The sequence below is a fragment of the Panthera uncia genome, assembly GCF_023721935.1.
Source record: "Panthera uncia isolate 11264 chromosome A1 unlocalized genomic scaffold, Puncia_PCG_1.0 HiC_scaffold_17, whole genome shotgun sequence".
Classification (NCBI taxonomy): Eukaryota; Metazoa; Chordata; class Mammalia; order Carnivora; family Felidae; genus Panthera; species Panthera uncia.
In genome coordinates this window covers 107,286,731-107,306,034 of record NW_026057577.1, presented here as the reverse complement: position 1 = coordinate 107,306,034, position 19,304 = coordinate 107,286,731, and the positions used below count along the sequence as shown (strand labels likewise).

At 51.2% G+C, this 19,304-nt stretch overlaps 1 protein-coding gene across 2 annotated transcripts in view; it reads left to right on the top strand.

Annotated features, from left to right (window-relative positions):
- Positions 1-2,116: 2,116 nt before the first annotated feature.
- GALNT10 (polypeptide N-acetylgalactosaminyltransferase 10) overlaps positions 2,117-19,304 on the top strand; it is a 224,220-nt gene continuing 207,032 nt past the window's right edge. Inside the window, exon 1 of one of the 2 annotated variants that reach the window (XM_049647941.1) lies at positions 2,117-2,418. In XM_049647941.1, the coding sequence (XP_049503898.1) occupies positions 2,260-2,418 (159 nt within the window). In that variant the 5' untranslated portion in view covers positions 2,117-2,259. The remainder of the gene's footprint in view (positions 2,419-19,304) is intronic. The other variant, XM_049647942.1, reaches the window with a different exon arrangement.

Sequence of the window (19,304 nt, the reverse complement as noted above, 5' to 3'; positions counted from 1 at the left end):
GCCAGGAGGCAAGAAAGGACCTCGTGTGCTCTAACGAACAGCAAGAAGGCAAAAGGGCTGGACACAATGAAGAAAGAAAAGGTGAGAGCTATTTATCTACAGCCTTGGGGATCTTGTAGCTTCTTGTAGGAGTCCAGTAGGAGATGGGAAACCACTGGTGGGATCTGAACAGAGGGGTGATGCTATCTAACCTTTGTTAAAACAGCCTCATTCTGGTTTCCGCTTTCTTTAAGGAGTCTCATTTGCAAAGCAGGGTAAGAAAAGCACTTTTTCACAGGGTAGCTAACTGTGAGCATTAAAAGAGGTAATGTGTGGCGGGGGTTTAACATGATGCCTGGCACAGAGTAAGCCCTTAATAAAAGGTAAGCATTACTGTGACAGAAGTTCAGAGAAAGACTGCAGCCCTCTGAGATTTGGAGGAATTCATGGAGGACGCAGCAGTTCAACTAGACATGGACAAGAATTCCACCAACATAGGGGCACCTGGGTGGCTCAGGCGGTTAAGCCTCCAACTTTGGCTCAGGTCATGATCTCACCCTTCATGAGTTCGAGCCCGGTGTCAGGCTCTGTGCTGAACTCCCTAACCCCATAAATAAACATTAAAATATTAAAAACAGCGAGTAGGGGAGGGGCAGAGAGAGGAAGAGACAGAATCCCAAGCAGGTTCCGAGCTGTCAGGGTGGAAGGAACTTCACCGTCAACAGCACATAAAGGAAAACAGCAACATGGCAGGGCAGAGGACATAATAATGTTTGATCAGCCCCAGCAGGTCTCGGCAAGAAGGATTAACGCTGGAGCCTTAGTGATGGGGGTTTTGAAGGTTTTGTAGCAGATGTCCAGAGCCAAGCTATGATTTCAGACAACTGAATCCCCATCGCTCAGCCTGGAGCTGGAAGCAATGGGAGGTCGGTGGTCCAAGGCTGGAGATGTCTAGGCATGGAAGTCAGCGGTTGGGCTGGAGACCCGAAGAATCAAGAGGGCGCAGGCGGGGCCGGCAAAGAGGAAGGCAGGGAGAGGCGCTTCATCCCTCGACGTCAGAGAGGAAGCAATTAAGTGGAGAGCACAGAGGAGCCACAGGCATCACCGTCGGAGCCAGCTCCGCAGCCCTTCCCAGCGCCCAGGCGGCCAACTTCCTCAGAGCCCTCATCATGGTTATGGGCACACTCCCCCGCCTAATGCGATTGTGCGTTTACTGTTTCAGCTCCCAGACCACAGAGCTTGAGTCTGTTTTCATTTCCTAACGGTGCCCGGCATAGTGTCTGGCACACAGTAGGCATTCACTAATGGTTAGCTGAGTAGCTGCGCGGGAGATAGAAACAGACAAGAGTTTTCGAGAAAGGGCTCCGTGAGCTAAGCAACCAGAAGTATTCGTGGGACCGGCGGGCATTCCAACTCCATGGAGGTTGGTCTCCCTCTCCCGCCGCTCTGCAGGGACAGCAGACGGGTGGCAGGAGGGCGCAGCCCACCACAGTTCACAGAGGGCGTTCACAACTAACGCCGGAATTCGGAGAGGAAGAAAACTAGGGCCCGGCCGCGGATCCGCGAGCGCCGAGCACAGCTGCGGCTCCATTTTACGCCTAGGACTACTGAGTCCCCGGGACAAAGTTGGTCCTCGGAGTGGAGGTAGGGGGGTGGGCAGTCACAGCCCGGAGCGTCCCGCAGGGCTCCAGCACCGTTCGCATCCCCCCCAGGGAGCTCGTAAATTCTCGGGGCAGTACGGGGCAGAGCTTGCGGGCACAGCTTGCGGGAGGTCTCCCGCGCGTCCCAGCGCGCGAACACGCACCTTCGCCCAGCCCGCACCAGTTAGCGCCCAACTCGCCAACTCCCGGACTTTCGCAAAGCTGCCGCGGGCGGGGCAGCCGCCAAGGAGCGGGCCGCACCATTGCAGCCCGAGAGGGGGAAGCGCTCGGTCCCGGGGGTTCCGCCGCTCCCGGACGGATCGGAAAAAGTCGCGAGAAGGTCGGGGCCCGCGGCGCACAGCGTTCGGCGGCCGAGCGGGAGAGGGGCGGCGCTGAGCGCGCGGCTGGGCGGGCTCGGGGGCAGCGGCGGCGGCGACACCCCCCCTGCGGCGGCGGGGCGGTGGTAGAGGCTGGCTCCCCGGCCGGCGAGCGGCGGAAGTGCCGCGGAGTTGGAGCGGGGCCGGCGCCGCGGCAGCTTCTCCTCGCCGAGCTCCTGCCGCCGCCGGGCGGACGGGCGGACGCGCGGAGCCGGGGGCCGCGCGGCCGGGCCGGCGGGGCGCGGCGGGGCTGACCGGCCCCGATGAGGCGGAAGGAGAAGCGGCTTCTGCAGGCGGTGGCGCTGGTGCTGGCGGCCCTGGTCCTTCTGCCCAACGTGGGGCTCTGGGCGCTGTACCGTGAGCGGCAGCCCGACGGCACCCCCGGAGGATCGGGGGCGGCGGTGGCCCCGGCGGCCGGACTGGTGAGTCCCCCAGTTGCTGTGGGGGTGGGAACCCTCTCTCCTCGTATTCACTTGTAGCCTTCGCTTCCTTCCTCCACCTTTGCCTTTCTGCCTTCTCCGTGTCAGCGCCGGAGACTCTTCTGTTCTTCCCATTTTGGGGATTGGGAAAATTGAGGCCCAGAGAAAGACAGGAACTTGTCCAGGGACCCCACGTGAGTCGGAGACAGAACCAGAACTAGAGACTGAGAGTCCTGTTGCTCAGTCTGAAGGTGTGTTTCTTACTGTAGGTTACCATTCTCCTTTCCTTTCATGTCTGGTATCCCCTTACCTCTTTCAGCAGCTCTTGCTTTTGGAAGGTCCTGTCTGTACCCCTGTATCCCAGGATGACTTCTTCTTCAGGAGCTGCCAGTCCTTCTGTTTAGCGTCCAGGTCTTTTCTGCTTTTTCCCTCACCTGCTGATCTCTGTGTTCCCTGCTCAGTGGGACACCAGGTCTCCCTCTTCTCCCCATTTGTGTACCCTCCGCCCTTTTCGCCCTCCCTCTTTCCCAGATCTGTGGATTTGTTGGAGGATGCACTGTGCGGGGCAGGGGGGTGGGGAGACTCCTGGTTCTTGAGGGGCCTGCTGCCTTTGACCTTCTCAAGAGTCCAGAAGCAGGGATTCTGGTGGATGGATTCCCCCAAATTCCCAGAAGTGTTTGTGCCTGGGTGCCCTGAGGTTGGAACATCAGGTGCCTTCCCTGTCCCTTCTCGGAGTACCCATGATCCCTCTTGAACTTGTCCAATCTGACTAGGTGTGTTGTTTCTTGCACAAGACTAGGACCTTAATTGTTCTTGCTTCCTCTGAACTCCCCCACGTGCGTGTCTGTTGTGTCACACGTACATATAGACTGATAGCAGAAGCTCTATCAGAGCTCTCCTACCTCCCCAGCTCCCGGGTAGACACATGCCAGTGAGTGTTTGCATGCTTGAACTGTTTCACACAGTGGGACATTTCAGGTTTCCTTACAGGATTTCCTTGGCCCCATAATTTGGTGGATAATTTGTCCATCACTGTCCAACTTGACTTATCCTTGGCAGGATAAGGGAAGAGACTGACTTTTGAGGTTGATGTTTTTCTTTCTCTTCCTAGTATCAGGCTGCTTGAGCACAGAGGGCTGCTTGCTACCGGGATGACCAGTTTGAGTACAGCCTGTCACTCTGGTAATTGTTGCAAACCATCCTGGAGGGCCTCCTTTATCTCTTTGGTAGCTCTTATTGTTTGGAAATTAAGCTCCTCAACTCTTTTACCACCCTGGTTCAAACCCTGACAGCCATATTAGACCTCTTCCCCTTAAATTCTGTGTGCATATTGGTGTTTCCTTCATGAAGTCTTTCTTCTCTTCCCTGTACTGGCATCAGGGTCAGGAGGTCAGGGTTCTGTCCTCAGCTCTACCATTGACTTGCTGTGTGTGCCCTTGATCACCTCTCAGCTCCCTCTCTGAGCCTCCTTTTCTCCATCTGTGAAATGTAGTTATTGGTCCAGCTCCAGCATTGTGATAGCATCAGTGAATCAGTGAGGAGTACAACGGCCACATCTTTTTTCTTTCCTGAGGGCAAGGGTCCCTTTTAGCATCCCTCCTGTGGGGGCTCCACACTGGACACAGCCCCAGGTCAAGGGGGGAGTGCCCTGCCTGAGCACTAACTCTCCTTTGGAATGGCTGTAGCCAGTTCTAAAATAGCTCCTGACATTCTGCCTCTGCCTGGAGAAAGCCCTCGTATTTCATTTGCCGTGGATGCCAGAGACGTCCTGATTTTCATTTTCTATAGACCCAGATGTGTAGAGAGAAGGTCAAGGTTAACTGCCAGTTTGGCCTGAGCTTTCAAAGTAAATTACTCACTTGTGCAAGAGGGAATTGATGGAGTAAGGCAGCCTTTTGGGCAGAGAGAGGGGAGCAACAGCTGGGCACTGCTCAGAGCCCTTAACTGAGATGGACAGATAGGCTCATCTGGGCAGGTCTAGTTCTTGTTTATTTCTTTTGCTCTGGAATATCACGCAGAGGAGGAAGAAGGGGTGAAGGGGTGTGGTGGTGATTGAGGTGGGTACCGATGGATTATCCTTGCTTTGAAGGAACTCCCTTTGCTTCCTGGGAGTAGCAGAAAGGAGCTGTTTCCCCAATGATAAGCTCTGCTAGGTGCTGTGGGATTCAGCATTCATCTGCTCCCTTTCAGGAACACTCTGCCAAATTTCCACACAGCCACTTTTTGTTTCACTCTCCTGCAGATGCACAGCACTGGGCTTGGCCCCCAGTCCCTTGTCTGAATGTCAGCTGGCCTTGAGGGAGGAGGCTGACTTCTCAGAGCGATGGGGTTCCATCCCTCATCCCCGTGCACTGGAACATGGATGTAACCCATTAGGCTGCTATCTGGGAAATCTGGCATCTTGAGCACACAGGGCTTCTCTCGACAGGGCTGACCAGTTCTGAGCTCAGCTTGTCACTCTTGTAATTGTTGAGAATTATCCCAGCACACCTCGTTGATCTTTCTGGTAGAAATAACCGCAGGGGCCCTGGAGGGAAGGCTGACAGGACTTTATCCAAATGCAAAATATATTCCCTGTGGGTCTGAGGGCTAACATACCCACTTTTTGAGCAGCCCTTTAACTCTTGGACTTCTCCAGTGGATTGAAGGATAGAGAGTTTCAAGTTAAGAGCATTTATCATCTGCTGGAAAGTAAGTCTGTATGACTGTCATGCTAGCTCATCCTAGGCATACCTCTGGAGCTGGGTGGGGCAGTTGATTTATAAAGGACACATCATGCTTTCAGGACTTCAACATTCATCTAGTCAGACAGCTTTGTCCTCAGAAAGTTGTAAAACCAAGCAAGAAAAGCCAGTCTTGAAACTATCTTCATTTTAATTTAGGGGTCCCTCTCATTCGTAGCCCCAATCTGTTGAACATCTCTGTTTAATCCTACCGTTTAACATCTTGGTTTAATCCTACCGTCTGTTTCATATTCCAGACTTGGGAACTGGCTACTAAACACCCGTGTTAGGGAACGTGATGCAGTCCCTCCCCATTTCAGAGCCATAATCTGAAAGTGAGAAATGACTTCATTGGATAATAGCAACTGTGGAATAGAAATTAGTAGGATAATAGAATACCAATGACTTTAATTTTCAAGTATCAAGAGTTTTTCTCATTGTGTCAGAGCTGAACTTTATTCTCGGAACATCTAGAAATCAATACCTTTTCCCTCGCTTTTTTTAGTCTTCCTGGTGGCAGAGCCTTACCCATCAGAAAGTTAAGTACCCTAGAAATGTAGCCTTGGAATGATTTCTTTAATTTTCTGCAGAGAGGCTGGAACCCTTTATATTATTAATCTCTTCTGTGTCTGCATGCCCAGCTGAAACCTGATGCCACTGGGGCTGGGTTGTTGAGTTACCTGAGCAAATCTGGCTCCCTGCATTCCTCCTGTCATCCTAGGTAGATAGTCTCCTAAGGAGCCCAGCTGAGGAAGGCCTGGGAACAGGGGCCTGGGTTCTCACTCTCTCTCCTACCCCTAAACTCACTGTGTGACCTCAGGAGAGTGGCTTAACTTCTTTGGGCCTTGGATCTCTCAACTGTGCACTGAAGGCTTATATTCAGAAGAGGAAAGGGAAATGTGTATCATAATGGTGCTCCCCTCCCCTGGCCAGGGCAGACATGGCTAAACAGTCTCTGTCCCACTAAGCCCACACCACCTGTTTCTGGACACTGCTACTCAAGTGGAGTTAATGGCATGTTGAAACTGATTTGCGACACAGGGGAATAGATCCTTCGTGAGGAGGTTTCTAACTTTAATTTCCTGGGGTTCTGTGAGTTGGTTTGGAAGCATGTATTGAAAAGACCTAGGTAGTGAAAGTATGTTGAAACAGACCTCCATACCGGAGTTGTGGTGAAGCCGCTACTTACCTGGGGATATGTTCATACTCCAGCGCCTTCTTTCAGGCTGTGGTCTGAGGATGTGAATTCAGCCTTTAATCTGTTGGTGCCAGTGACATAACAAATAATGGAATCGGGAATGAAAACGCGAAGGCCTGTTTTATTTTTTATCTTTTTTAATGTTTGTTTATTTTTGAGAGAAAGAGAGACAGAGCGTGAGTAGGGGAGGGGCACAGAGAGAGGGAGACACAGAATCCCAAGCAGGCTCCAGGCTCTAGGCTGTCAGCACAGAGCCTGACGTGGGGCTCAAACTCATGAACCATGAAATCATGACCTGAGCTGAAGTCGGGCACTCAACCGACTGAGCCACCCGGGCGCCCCCGCAAGGGCCCGTCTTAAAGGGAACCATCTAGCTTGCTAATTGTACAGTGACCACCGTCAGGTCTCACGAGAGAGATGGCATCAGGATCTCATCACTGAAAAACACCCTGAGGCAAACTGGCCGTCTGTGGTGCGTCCCGTGGCAGGTAACCGCTCATGATATTTGCAGTGTGTTCTGTATTTTCGTGTAACTGACTCCCCGTATCCCATCTATGTATCCGAGCTCCCAGGAAGACTGAAATAAGAGTCTTGCTTCTCAGAGAACCACCGTCCTCATGCCCAGTGCGGTGGGGAAAGGAGGTACCCTATGCGTGCCTGAGTTCCTGTGGCCAACAAGTACATCGTGGCCTCCCCTTCCAGAAGTATCTTGAAGGAGGAACTACATCCTCTTCTAGCACACAGCCTAAGGCTGGGCCCTTGGAAGGCGATCAGGACATGTTTGCTGAGCAATCGATATGTGTCAGAACAGGAGGGGGGGCTTCAGAAGTCGGCTAGTCTGCCCACCTTGCTTTGTAGGTATGGAAACTGAGCCCCAGGAGCGGGGAGTACAGACCAGAACCCAGTGCTTCTCCAAATTCTTGCTCTCTTTCACCACGAATATTTTTTCCCTCCACATCCTAATAATTGATTCTTCTCTACCATTATTTCCCACACGAGCCGCGATTATCACTCCCAGTTTTGGAGCCCAGTACTTATTGACTAATTATTGGCTGGAACTTACCTGGCTTTTTTGCAGCTCCATTTTTATACATTTCTTCTCAAATTTTTATAGTGTTAAAGCGAGTAAAATGAATTAAATCTTAAGGTGGCCAAGGGATCCGGCTGGAAAATTGAGAAATTAAACGGATGCATCGCGTGTGGCATCATCACTGCTATCTGTGACAGACGAAGCTAGCGTGAGCTTGAGAGCCACTTCAGATTCTCTATCAGTTGCAAACAACAGAATGAAATACGCTACATGGGCTGAAATGAGTAAGGGAATATATTAGCTCCTGTAATTGCAGTGGCTTCAGGTATGGTATCATCTAGAAGTTCCTGCCCTAGACTGAGCCCTTGTGGTAGCTAAAAGCGGTTGTAGCCCTTCCCGACCTCATGTTCATACCCAGATCCTGGAGGAGAGAGTCTGTCTCCTCTGGTAGCATCTGCTGAAGAGGGAGGAAACTTTTTTCCTCGAAGCGCTAGCAAGATCTCCTTAGGTATCATCAGCCTAATCCGGATCTGATGAGCTCTCTGAACCATCCACACTTGTCAAGAGGATGAGCGATGCTGATTGACTTAACCCACGCAGGAGCCAGGGGTAGGCTCGGGCCATCCGCCTTGTAGGAAGGTTTTTCCCAGAGAAAAGCCCGGGCGCTTTTGTGGAGAGGAGGGGAAATGCAGTGTAAGGATGAGGACTACAGGTGTCCATTCCAGAATCTCACCGGCACAGTGTCCCAGGCAGTCACTGCTGGAATCAGGCTTGGTCCCCACGATCAAACCTCTTGGCCATGCAGGACTCAGTGCTGATCACTGGACCTACAGTCTGGATGTCTGGCATCCCAGTGGTCCCGGCTGTGCCGCCCCTTAGCTGGGATGATTAACTCCCTGAGCCTTAGTTTCCTCTTGAGGAACCTCGCATGTGAATGCTTGCTGGTGTGGAGTAGAGGGCTGAGATGAAGCGCAGTTTGAAAGCTGCCTTTATTTAATCTTGTGAGTCCTGCTGCCGCCTTCCTTCCCCTCACAGACGTCCTGAGAGCTGCGCCCCCCACTCCCCACCCCACATTAAAAGTCAGTTCATTGAACATTTCTCTCAAGCTGAAAAAGAACTTCTGTCTCTTCAGCTTTGACTCTTTTTTTCTGCCTGGCCCTCTTAGCTGGAGGAGGCGGAGTGTTCATACTTTGGAAGCTAAACAATTCCGCTTGCTGTGGTGGGTGGGTGTGTATTTATGAGTGTGTAGCTTTCTCTCCATGTGTCTCTCTTCGCTCTCTCTTATCTTTGGATGGTTCCTGTTTGCTGCCCTCTGCTGAGTGTAGATAGGAGAAGGACGGGAAAAAAGCAGGCCCATGTTTTCCTTCCCCTTTGGTTTTGAGAGAATTCTGAGCTTCAGATGCTGAATTTTCCTCTGTTTGCGCAGGTGATAAAAAGCCACAGCGTAAGATGACACTAATAAGAATGATGATGGTATAGATGACAGGGAGAATGATAAGGTTAATAATAATAATCACAGTGGCTACGATTTCTTTGGCACTTATTCTGGTAGGTGTTGGACTAAGAAGCCCTTTACCTGTATGTCTTGTTAAATACTCCCAGGTATAAACAGGTAGGAACGAATGAGGGAACCAGGGCTCACGGAGGTGCACATAGTGGCCTGAGGATACACAGCCTCTGGTTGTGGGGCTGGTGTTTGAGCCTGTGGGTCTCTGATCCAATGCCTGAGCAGGACAGAGGACCTGTTTCCCACCCTGCCCTGACACCCACTCCTACGAGGCTACTACGGGAGCCCTGCTGTCTGAGCAGAGGGGAAAGACCATTGTGCTGAGACTGAACCCTCTTCAGAGGCTGAGGTGGAGCCCACATGGTCACTTGAAGAGGCCCCCTCACCAAACCGCCCCTGCAGCCCTGTTGGCAAAGCGACTCCCCCATCCTCCTAGACCGAGACATCATGGGGCAGCGTGTAGGGCTCTAGTTTTGGAGCCGCTTGATTCAGATCCCTAGCCCTGGGCAAGTCACTTGGCCTCCATGCCTGGATTTCTTGGTCTGTAAAATGGAGACAGTGTTATGTGTATTGATGGTTGAATGAGTCACAGTGGGTAAGGCCCTGAGCACAGGCTGGGTACAGAACGAGTCCTCAGTAACTGTGGTTATGCTCCTGTTTGTGGGAAGTGCCTGGCTTATAGCAGGGACCCAGTTCTTCATAGTAGGGACTCAGCTTCCCTGTGGCTCAGATAGGGAGGGAGGCCTCTTTGTGGTTGTTGGAAGGTGAGGTCTGAGGAGAGGTGGTTGGCCTCATGGTGCAGCGTTCAGAGGTGGAACAGGGCCGCAGTGTCTCTGGTGATTGGGGGTGGGAAGGAAGGTGTGTTTGCACAGCTGCTCTTTGTAGTCCACTCCCCGACGCTCTGGAATCCAAAGCAATTATTGGGGGAACCTTCCCATTTACTACGCTGGGCGAGAACCCAGATCCTCTGCGTCCTTCTAAGAAGTATTTTTTGCCACCTCCGGGAAGTATTTTTTGGTCACTGCAGCCCCCAGGAGTTGCTCACTACTAGTGTTAGTTCCCCTGAGCATTGATTTTATCACCTGTCCACTTAGGTCAGAGAAACTTCCAGAAAGGCATGGCCTGGGGCTTCTTTCTGCTGCCCACTCCCCGTACCTTTCAGGGTATTTCACATCTCTCTGCCTCCACACACACTGCTCCCTTGCTTCTCTCGCCCTTCTTCCCTGCCACCTGGCCCCTAAGCCTCCCTCACTCCTGTAGGGGCAGCCTGGGGTTGTCCTCTTGCTACCAGGAGCCCAGAGCCCCTTATATAAATGTGTCGTGTGGTGCAATAATTGTTTTTATTTGATCTGTCCAGACTGTTGTCTCCTGAAGGCAGGTACTAACCTCTGTCTCGGTTGCCCACTCTAATTTGCCCCAAATATTTGCCAAACAACTGAAGCAGCAAGCAAGGAGTGATCTGGTTGGTGCCTGGTAACTGCTGGCGAAGTGCAGGGGCTTAGCCTTGAGGAACGGCTCTTCTTGGGTGCTTCAGAATCCCCGGGGAGCCTGTTAACACCGGGGCTCCAGGGCTCGCGCCCAAGGAGCATGATTGGGCCGGTCTGGGGTGGGCCAGGGATCATCCTTCGGGGAACTCTCTCCTCTCTGTCCACATCTCCAACTTGTCAGCATCCCTGGGAGGCAGACCTGACTTTCCCCAGGGGCCCACTCCAATCTCCGCAGGAGTGCTTTGGGACCTGCCTTTGAACTTGTATTTCTGGGGAGCGTGTTTATCTGCAGTTTCCCAAGCTGCCAACCAGTGCCCGCAGAGGGCTGTTATCAGTGGCACTGTGTCAGATGCAAGGGGTGCAGGGTTGGGATCCGGGACGGGCGGTGCACTTTGAAAATGCCTTTGCCGTGGGCCACAGGGACTCTCTGGGCCCTGAGGTTTTGTTTTCCTCTGATACCTGTGATCTGTTGCCTTTCCAGGACACATGCTCTGCCTTCCTGCCAAGGGGGCAAGGAGGAGGTGTCTGTAGGTGGGGGTTGAGGGCAGTACTGAGCCAGGGCCTCCCTGGGAAGGTGCGACATTTGGGAGGCCGTGTGAGTCTCTTCCTTGAGTTGGAGAGAGCATAGGATTGGGGGCAGGCTCCTCTGATTCCCGGGCCCACCACTGTCCCTTATTCACTCTGTGTCCAACTCTGGACCTCAGCCTTATCCTAAAATGAGCACCATGGTCACTGCTTCACAGTATCACCGTGATGATTAAGTGAATTGCAGATGAGAAAGCTGAGGTGCAGGGAGGTACAGTGACATATCCAGGGTCACACAGCTAGGAAGGATGGAAACTGGATTCCAACCCAGGTGTCTCACTCAGGTGGAGCACCCAGCCCCAGGCTTCCTTCTGCTGTCTTGCCACCTATCTGCTCCGTGACCTTGGGTGAGGCTACCTTTCCTTCTTCCCCAGGCCATGAGGAGGCTGCAGGGGGAGGTTATTGCCAGGGGCCCCACGAGCCTGGTTCTTGGATGCGTTGTGTTGGCTCCAGAAAGCTCTTCCGCGAGCTGAATGCCCGGGCGTCAGTGCCAGGGCATGATTACAGCAGGTCCCACGTGCCTCTCGGGAGCGTCCCTCGGGCAGCCTCCCAAGAGCCCAGTTAACTGGGGTCGTGTGTTTGTACGAATCTCTCCGTGAGTTACAGATGTCAGCTTTCTCAGGGAGGCCGGCTGCTAAGCAGAGGCTGCTGGCGGGGCCTCTGCAGGAAGGGGGTTTCTTAAAGGGAACAGGTTGGAAACATCTGGCGGGGGAATGTGTGCGACAATTACTTCCTGCTGCTGAAGCACATTGTATGTGCTCGACTGAAAACTGTTATTTTTGCGTGTTTCCTCCTGAGCATTGATCAGAGGCAGCTGCTGACAGTTAAAAAATGTGTGTGTGTGCATGTCTATTTGTGAAGGAGTAAGTTTCTAAATTTGGTACCTAACGAGTGAAAAGTTAGCGCTTGTGTTTTGGGGGCATCAGGGTCTGTAGTAGGATTCCTAGTTAGTTTATTGACAGTAAACCTTAATGACAGTTTTCTTCAGAGAACTTCTTACATTACTTCATTTGACCTTTGCACCGTGTTTTGTTTTGTTCTGTTTTGTTTTTTACACCTTACCTGTATACTTTAATGCAGATTGCAGACTGGTGGCCTGGGTCCAGAAGTAGCCCAGAAATATGTTTCATGTGGCTCACCCAGTGCTGGCCCATAGATGGATGAGTGTCTTTATTTTTAAGTGTCGGAGAGTTGTCAGCACGTGAACATTGGGATATTTCACATTAAAAGAAAAAAATGCTCATTTCTGGCTTTTCTAGAAAATGAGGAAAACCGTAAAAGTGTTGGCAACGGGGTCCAGGTTCCAGTATCACAAAAAGTGGCTGGATCTGGGTAGCAGTTGCCCACTGTAGAAAGACCTCAGCTTGAACCTGGGTTCTTCAGCCTTTCATGTAGCCAGCCTGGCCTCTGGAGACATGTGAGTTTGGGAGCCCTTTGTCTGATTTGTCCTTTTTATGTCATGGTGGAGGCACAACAAGGCTTGTGATCCCCAGTTTGCAGAAGAGAAAGACAAGATTCAAATAATATAAGTGACATAACTGGTCACAGAGCCAGTAAGTTGAGGCTAGTCCTTTTTTTTTTTTAATGCTTATTTATTCTGAGAGAGAGACCAAGCACATGTGTGCAAGCAGGGGAGGGGCAGAGAGAGAGAGAGAGAGGGAGAGGGAGAGGGAGAGGGAGAGGGAGAGGGAGAGGGAGAGAATCCCAAGAAGATTCTGCACTGTCAGTACAGAGCCCGGCTTGGGGCTTGAACTCACAAACTGCAAGATCATGACCTGAGCTGAAATCAAGAGTCAAGTGCTTAACCAACCCAGGCTCTCCAAGGCCAGTCCTTTTTGACTGTAAGCCCAATGTACTTTTTGGGGAGGCTGGGGGGAAATGGTTACTTGGAAATATAAACATATAGACCTATGGCTCTTGAACAAACTCCCTTAGGTTTATATCCACATGATTTATACTGTGGCTCTGTCTGAGCCCAAGAACGATTTACCTTGTTTTCTCTGTGTTTTTTGGTACTCTGAATTTGAGGTCCACCCCATCTAATGAAGTTTGCTCCAGTTGTGTGAGGGGCTGCCGTAGGTTTGTTTGTTAGAAGTGATGTGAGCACAGAGTGCATTTTGTTTTCTGCCTTGGGCTTCCTGGCATGTCAGGAAACCCCAGAATGTGCCTTCTTGTTACCGCGGGAGTGTTAGGAATCTACGGTGAGAGGCAGGACGGCTTTCCAGCAGAAATGGCACATACCGCATTCCCTTGTCTGAGGCGGCCTCAAAGGCATCTATCTGGGGGCATTTCTAGAAAAGAGAGGGCCTGTGTGAGGGCCCTGAGCTATCTGGGTGAGGCAGTTCAGCCGAATACAGCCCCCGGTGCCTGTGAGTGCAGGGATGACCCTTTGTCAGAGCAGGAGTGGCTGTACCTCCCGCCCCACCGCCCCCCACTCCAGGGACCTTCCCTTAGAGGTTCCACATGGCTGCTGGTGTGGCAGTGGGGCATGGGGTGTGGGACACAGAGGTGTGACAGCTGGTTCTGGGCTGAGAGTTCGCTCTCTTTGAGCCTTGGCTCCACCACGGTAATAGTAACGTTTCTTAACTTACTGAGCTCTTGGGGCATGCCATGCACTGTGCCCTTCTTATTTCTTCAGCATTGTAAGCAGTCTTACTGTGGTCATTTCACAGGTGGGAAGACTGAGGCTCAGGAAACATAAGCAACTTCCCAGGCCTGCAGAAGATGTAGGTGGCAAGACTGAGACTCAGATTTCTGATTCTCAAACCTGTGCTCTTAACTGCCATGCTTTATTGGCACCTTGGCAAGCCATCGAACCTCTTTGGGTCTCCATTTCCTCCCCTGGAAAGTGGGGATAATGTGTTCCTGGCATGCCAGCAGAGTACAGGTAAGAAGGGCTCATCAGCTTTCAGACCCATTCTTCTTGCCTGTCTCCCTGGCTCTGGGCAGCTGTCAGGCATTGCCACCTGCTGTGTTATCTTTCCCGCCGGGATAGGCGGGGATCCTCTGCTCCTGAGTGTCAGGGTTCACCTGAGGAGGCAGCCCTGTGCCTCCCTGTGTCTCCCTTGGCAATAGGAGAGGCAGCCGAGCCCTGCCCCAGGGAACAATGGGGCACATTCAGAAGGCAGCCAGGTGCCAAGCCAGAGGTGTTGAAGGGACATTTGATTAGTTTTAACCCTAGTGGTCAGGCTTTTGCTCTTTCTTTCTCTGTAGAAGTTAAGTGGGAAAGAAACAGGTGTGGCTTTCCTCTCTGTGCAGTTCACGTGGGCCTTCTGATTTTGGGCATGAGTACACCTCTTCGACCCCTCTCCTATCCTCAGTCCTCTCCTGTCTCTGCATAAGTCTGTGTCTCCCTCCTTGCCTCCAGCCCCTGCTGTCTCTGTGCTGTGTGTGTCTCACTCAGCAAGTGTGATGAGAGCTGAGACTGAAGAATCCACGATTCCAAGGGACTATCTTTCATCTTGTGCCATCTCTCCCAACCTCATTCCTGCCAGGCGGTCAGCCAGCTTTGGCTTGCACACCTCCAGTGAGAGGGAACTCACTTTCTTAGCTCAGCAGAGTCCTAGGTAATCTGCCATGGCTCAGGGAGGCTTAGAGGATTTCTTGAGTGCCCACTCTCCTTTTCAGGCTCCTCTCAAATCTTTCCTTTTCCAGAAAGTCTTTTCTGATCTTTCCAGTTAGAATTAATCTCTGTCTCTTGGAAATGCTTATAGAATTTAATTTGTACAGCTTTAGTGGCACGAATGTTAAAGTGCTATGTTTTGCCATTTCTCTAGGCAGAGGAAAGTAATGTTGAAGGAGCTTTCCCAGTAGGACAGCTCGTTGGGTGAGGTTCCAGCTGGAGAGAAGGGATACTAGAGAACTGCCATGTGGGCCTGGGCTTCCTCCTGTATCTATAAAGTCCATCTCCAAACTTGGCCAGTGTATGTTATGTATTCTTTTCGTCCAGAGAATATGTTAGGCTTTGTGGGCCATATGGTCTCTGCAACGACTTCTCAACTCTGTCGTTGTAGTGTGAAAGCAGCCAGAGACAATACATAAATGAACAAGTGTGCTGTGTTCCAATAAAACTTTATTTGCAAAATAACAGGCAGCAGACGGGATTTGCAGGCTGCGGTTTGCTGACCCATGTTCTAGTCTCTTCCTGGTGGATCAAATGACTTTAGTTGCTGTGTGACCTTGGGGGTGCGGAGGTCCTTCTCCCAGCATGGATGAATGGAATGTTATGGGTTGAATCATGTCCTCTAAAAGATATGTTGAAGTCCTAACTAACCCCTGTACCTCAGCATGTGACCTTATGTGGAAATAGGGTCATTGCAGATGTAATTAGTTAAGATTAACTAATTGCCGGTGTAGGGTGGGCCCTTAATCCCATATGATTGACTTAGGTCCTTACAAGAGGGGAGACACAGTGAGGGAAAGAGCCATGGGAAGATGGAGGAGGAGACCGGAGTGATGCTGGCATAAACCCAGGAATACCTCAGGCCACCAGCAGCTGGAAGAGGCAAGGATGCATCCTCCACCAGAGGCTTTGGAGGGAGCATGGCCCCACCAACACCTTGATTTTGAACTTGTAACTTCCACAACAATGAGGCAATAAATTTCTGTTATTTGAAGCCACCTAGTTGGTGGTGCTTTTTTAAGGCAGCCCCAGGAAACCAATACATGGACCATTTTCCATTTTCTCATCAGATTGTTTAATGGGTGTGCATGAGTGTGTTGATGCGTTGTGTTTGGGTAGAGGTGGATAAAACACTCTGCAAGGCAGGGATAATTGTCATAATCTCTTCTAGCTACTTCGATTCCCTTTTAACTCATGAAAAAAGCCTCTCTTCCTATGGAGGATTAGCATATTACCCTGCACGTATGTATTCTTTAAAGCCACACTCCTTATTAACAGATCAGCCTTTTTTTTTTTTTTTTAAACTTAGCCATTAGCCTGGAATACCAATGAGTAAACATGATGCATACTGCCTTTTATTTAACCCTATTATCTTTCTTTTTCTGACTTTTGACTACAGTAATTTCAACCACCTATTTTTGTTCTGGGTCCCAACTCACTTGATTTGGAGGCTTACTATGTGTTAAGTACAGAGAATAGCCCCTGCCTTCAGAGGGCTTGTAGTCTATAGAGGATATAGACAAGTACACAGTGATGTAGAACACAAGGCAGAGCGTACTTAGTACCGTGGGAGGGGTCAGCCTGGTGTTGTGAGGTGCTGGGAAGAGGAGGTCACACTGATTTAGGTCAGGAAGGACTTCTGAAAGGTGGTGACTTTTAAGGTGGCCCCAGGGAAGGATTGGGACCTCTCAGCTCACAGAAAGCAGGGAACCTATTCTAGGAACAAGGAGTATGCCTAAGTCACTGAACCTTCAGATATCAAATAACTGCAGGGAGGTAAGGGCCAGATCACAAGGGCTCTGCTGGGAGGCTGGGGAGGCTGGACTTCCAGAAATTGGGAAGCCATGGGCAGTTTTTGCACAAAAGATGATCTGAACAGAGGGGTGGCTCAGAGAGGTGGATATGGCAGTGCAGGAAGTAATGGAGGCTGTGGGCTACTTTGGAGGCTATGTGGGTGGAGTCCATTCATTTGTCCACTATACTCTGCTGTGGTCTGGACACCATGCCAGGTAGTGAGGCCACCAAGAGGCATAACTTGCAGCCTCTGAGCATCAGATACTGATAATAGTAACTCCCATGCAGGCTACCTTTGCCCAACACAGTTTTAAGTACCTTACATAAAAGGTTTTCTTAGTTTTCACAGCAACCTAATGGTGTACACACTGTGATATCTCCATTTTATAGGAGGGCACTAAGCACCATGGAGAGGAAATGTCACACCCAAGGTCACATAGTTGGTCACTGATGGAACTGTGATTGGCCTGCAGGGTCCTGAGCCTTCACCACTAACCTTGACTCCATACACCCAACAGGTCATTTAGAATACAGTGAGATCTGTTTCTGGTAACTGCAGGTAAAAGTTCCATGTGAACACATAGGAGAGCAAATTAACCCAGATGGGCAGGGTGGGTAGAGCAGGAAAGGCTTACTCAAGGAGGGAATCGTCACCTAAGTCTTTGAAGGTGAGTGGGGTAATTTAGCCAGGCAGGCAAAGGGCTGGGTGTAGAATGGGGAGCATAGGGATTTTCTGTGGAGGGGAAGCACAGTCCCAGAAAGGGGAAGACAGCATGGTGTGTTGAGGGCCTTCCAAGTTCAGTGTTGCTGTCCCCTAGTAAGTAAAGCCAGGAGTGGGCCTGGCAGACGCTAGCATGTAGGTGGGGCCAGGTCTATGGACTAGACTCTACCCTGTGGTTGCCAGAGACATGAAGGGCATTGGGCAGAGAAGTCTTGTGACCAGATTTGCTTTCTGATGGGACCAAGAGTTGGAAGAGATCCAGGAGGTCATTTTGTCAATCACTGTCAGATGTCTGCATTCGAGAGCAGATGACACAGAGGAGCTCCCAGGACAGGACTCGTGAGGCCAGAGCACTCCAAGCATGGGACGTGACTCGGAAGGCTCAGCTAGTTGTTTAGCTGGTGTTTGGGTCTGTAGTTCTGCTTCATTCAATGTGTCATTCATCCATTGGATTTTGACTGAATGCTGAACATGCCCAGGCTGGCTCTCTGCTAAGCACTTGACATTCCAGGAGGAAAGGACATGGTCTCTGCCCTTGAGGCCAGCTGGACCACTAGGCAGATAATTCCAGGGCAGTGGGATGCAAGCAGTCGGTGGAGTGGGCATTGGGCCCTGAGAGCACAGTAGAGGAAGCACAGTCTCCCTGCTGCTGCCTCTCTCCTTGCCCCATCCCCACCTCACTCCCAGCCTTAAGAAAAAAAAAATTTTTAACACTTATTTATTTTTGAGAGACAGAGCGTGAGCAGGGGAGGGTCAGAGAGAGAGAGGGAGACCCAGAATCTGAAGCAGGCTTCAGGCTCTGAGCTGTCAGCACAGAGCCCGACACGGTGCTCGAACTCACAAACCGTGAGCTCATGACCTGAGCTGAAGTCGAACGTTTAACCGACTGAGCCACCCAGGCGCCCCACTCCCAGCCTTGTAAAGCCACAGGCTTGCCTGGATTTGAATCCCAGCTCTGCCCTTTACTAGCTGTGTGATGTTGGGAGTTACTGAATCTCTTTTTGTCCTCTGTTTTAAAATGAGCACGGTAGTAGTCTACCTCAACAGATAGCCATCAGGATTAAATTAGTTCCTGTCCACAAAGCAGTCAGGATAGTGCTTTGGCATACAAGAAGTGCTCCATACATGCTCTTATTACTTTAGGTCCAGAATCCCTCAGCCTAAACCCTCTGTACAAGGCACATTTTAGGTTTCAGAATTACGTTAGTCAGGGTTCAATCAGGTGAGAGAAACCGCCCAGTTATCTAAACACTGAAAGCTTAATATAAAGAATTATGAACTCTGACAAGAGATTGCAGTAATGAAGGATTGACTGCTATGAAGTAATGAGTGCTCTAAATATAGCGTAAAGAATGTGGGGATAGCAGATGTAGGAGCAGTGGCTCCCCGTAGGGCTCAGGTAGAGCACCAAGGAGCACCCCCGTCCCGGTTGCGATGGAATTCGAAAGGAAGATCCTCCCTCCTGGGGCTGAGACGGAGCACTCGTAGAAGAGGCCCGCCCCCAGGCAGAGATCTTGGCTTCATTGGGGAGGGCACAGCTGTGCTTCGCGAATGGTAGAGAAGCAGCTGTGGTGCCACGCCAGTGATGGGTGCCGGGGACAGCTGTCTGTGGTGAGGCGCCTCCCAGAAGGCAGTCGGCTACAATACCACGGGAGTGGGTAACACGGGGAGGCTGCTGGCGGCTTGGTGCCGTTGTACACTGTGGCCGGACGATAGAAACGTTGTGTTTGCAGCTCTGGCTGGCCCTGTGCCAGAGACGTGGTCATCAGGCTAACGTGAGTTCACTCCTCGGTGAGTCACAGACAGAAACTAGACCAGGTGGCATGGTCACACAAAGGAAACTTTATTTGCAGCAAATAAGGAGATCACAGGGAATAACTTCCAAAGCCGTGAGCCCCCAGACAAGGGCGAATGGGTTGCTTTCACTCAGGGTTAGGAGGACTATTCATCGTTACGTAGAGGCGAACGTAAGGTCATGCCTATATGTACGTTGTATGCTATGTAAGTGCGGCTTGTGCTCCTCCTTGGGCAGAGATTTTAGTGTCAAGGGAGCTGCATGGGTCACTCCGCGGTCCGTCTGTACAGGTACAGGTCAGAGGTTAGGCTCAAACTGGTCTGTGTGGTCTGGGCCTCCAGAGCCCTTCGTCCGGGCAGTTGTCATTGCTTGAGAGGTGGCTTTGGTTTCCATCACTAGATGCTTTGCCTCTTGGGTCTTTTGCCTG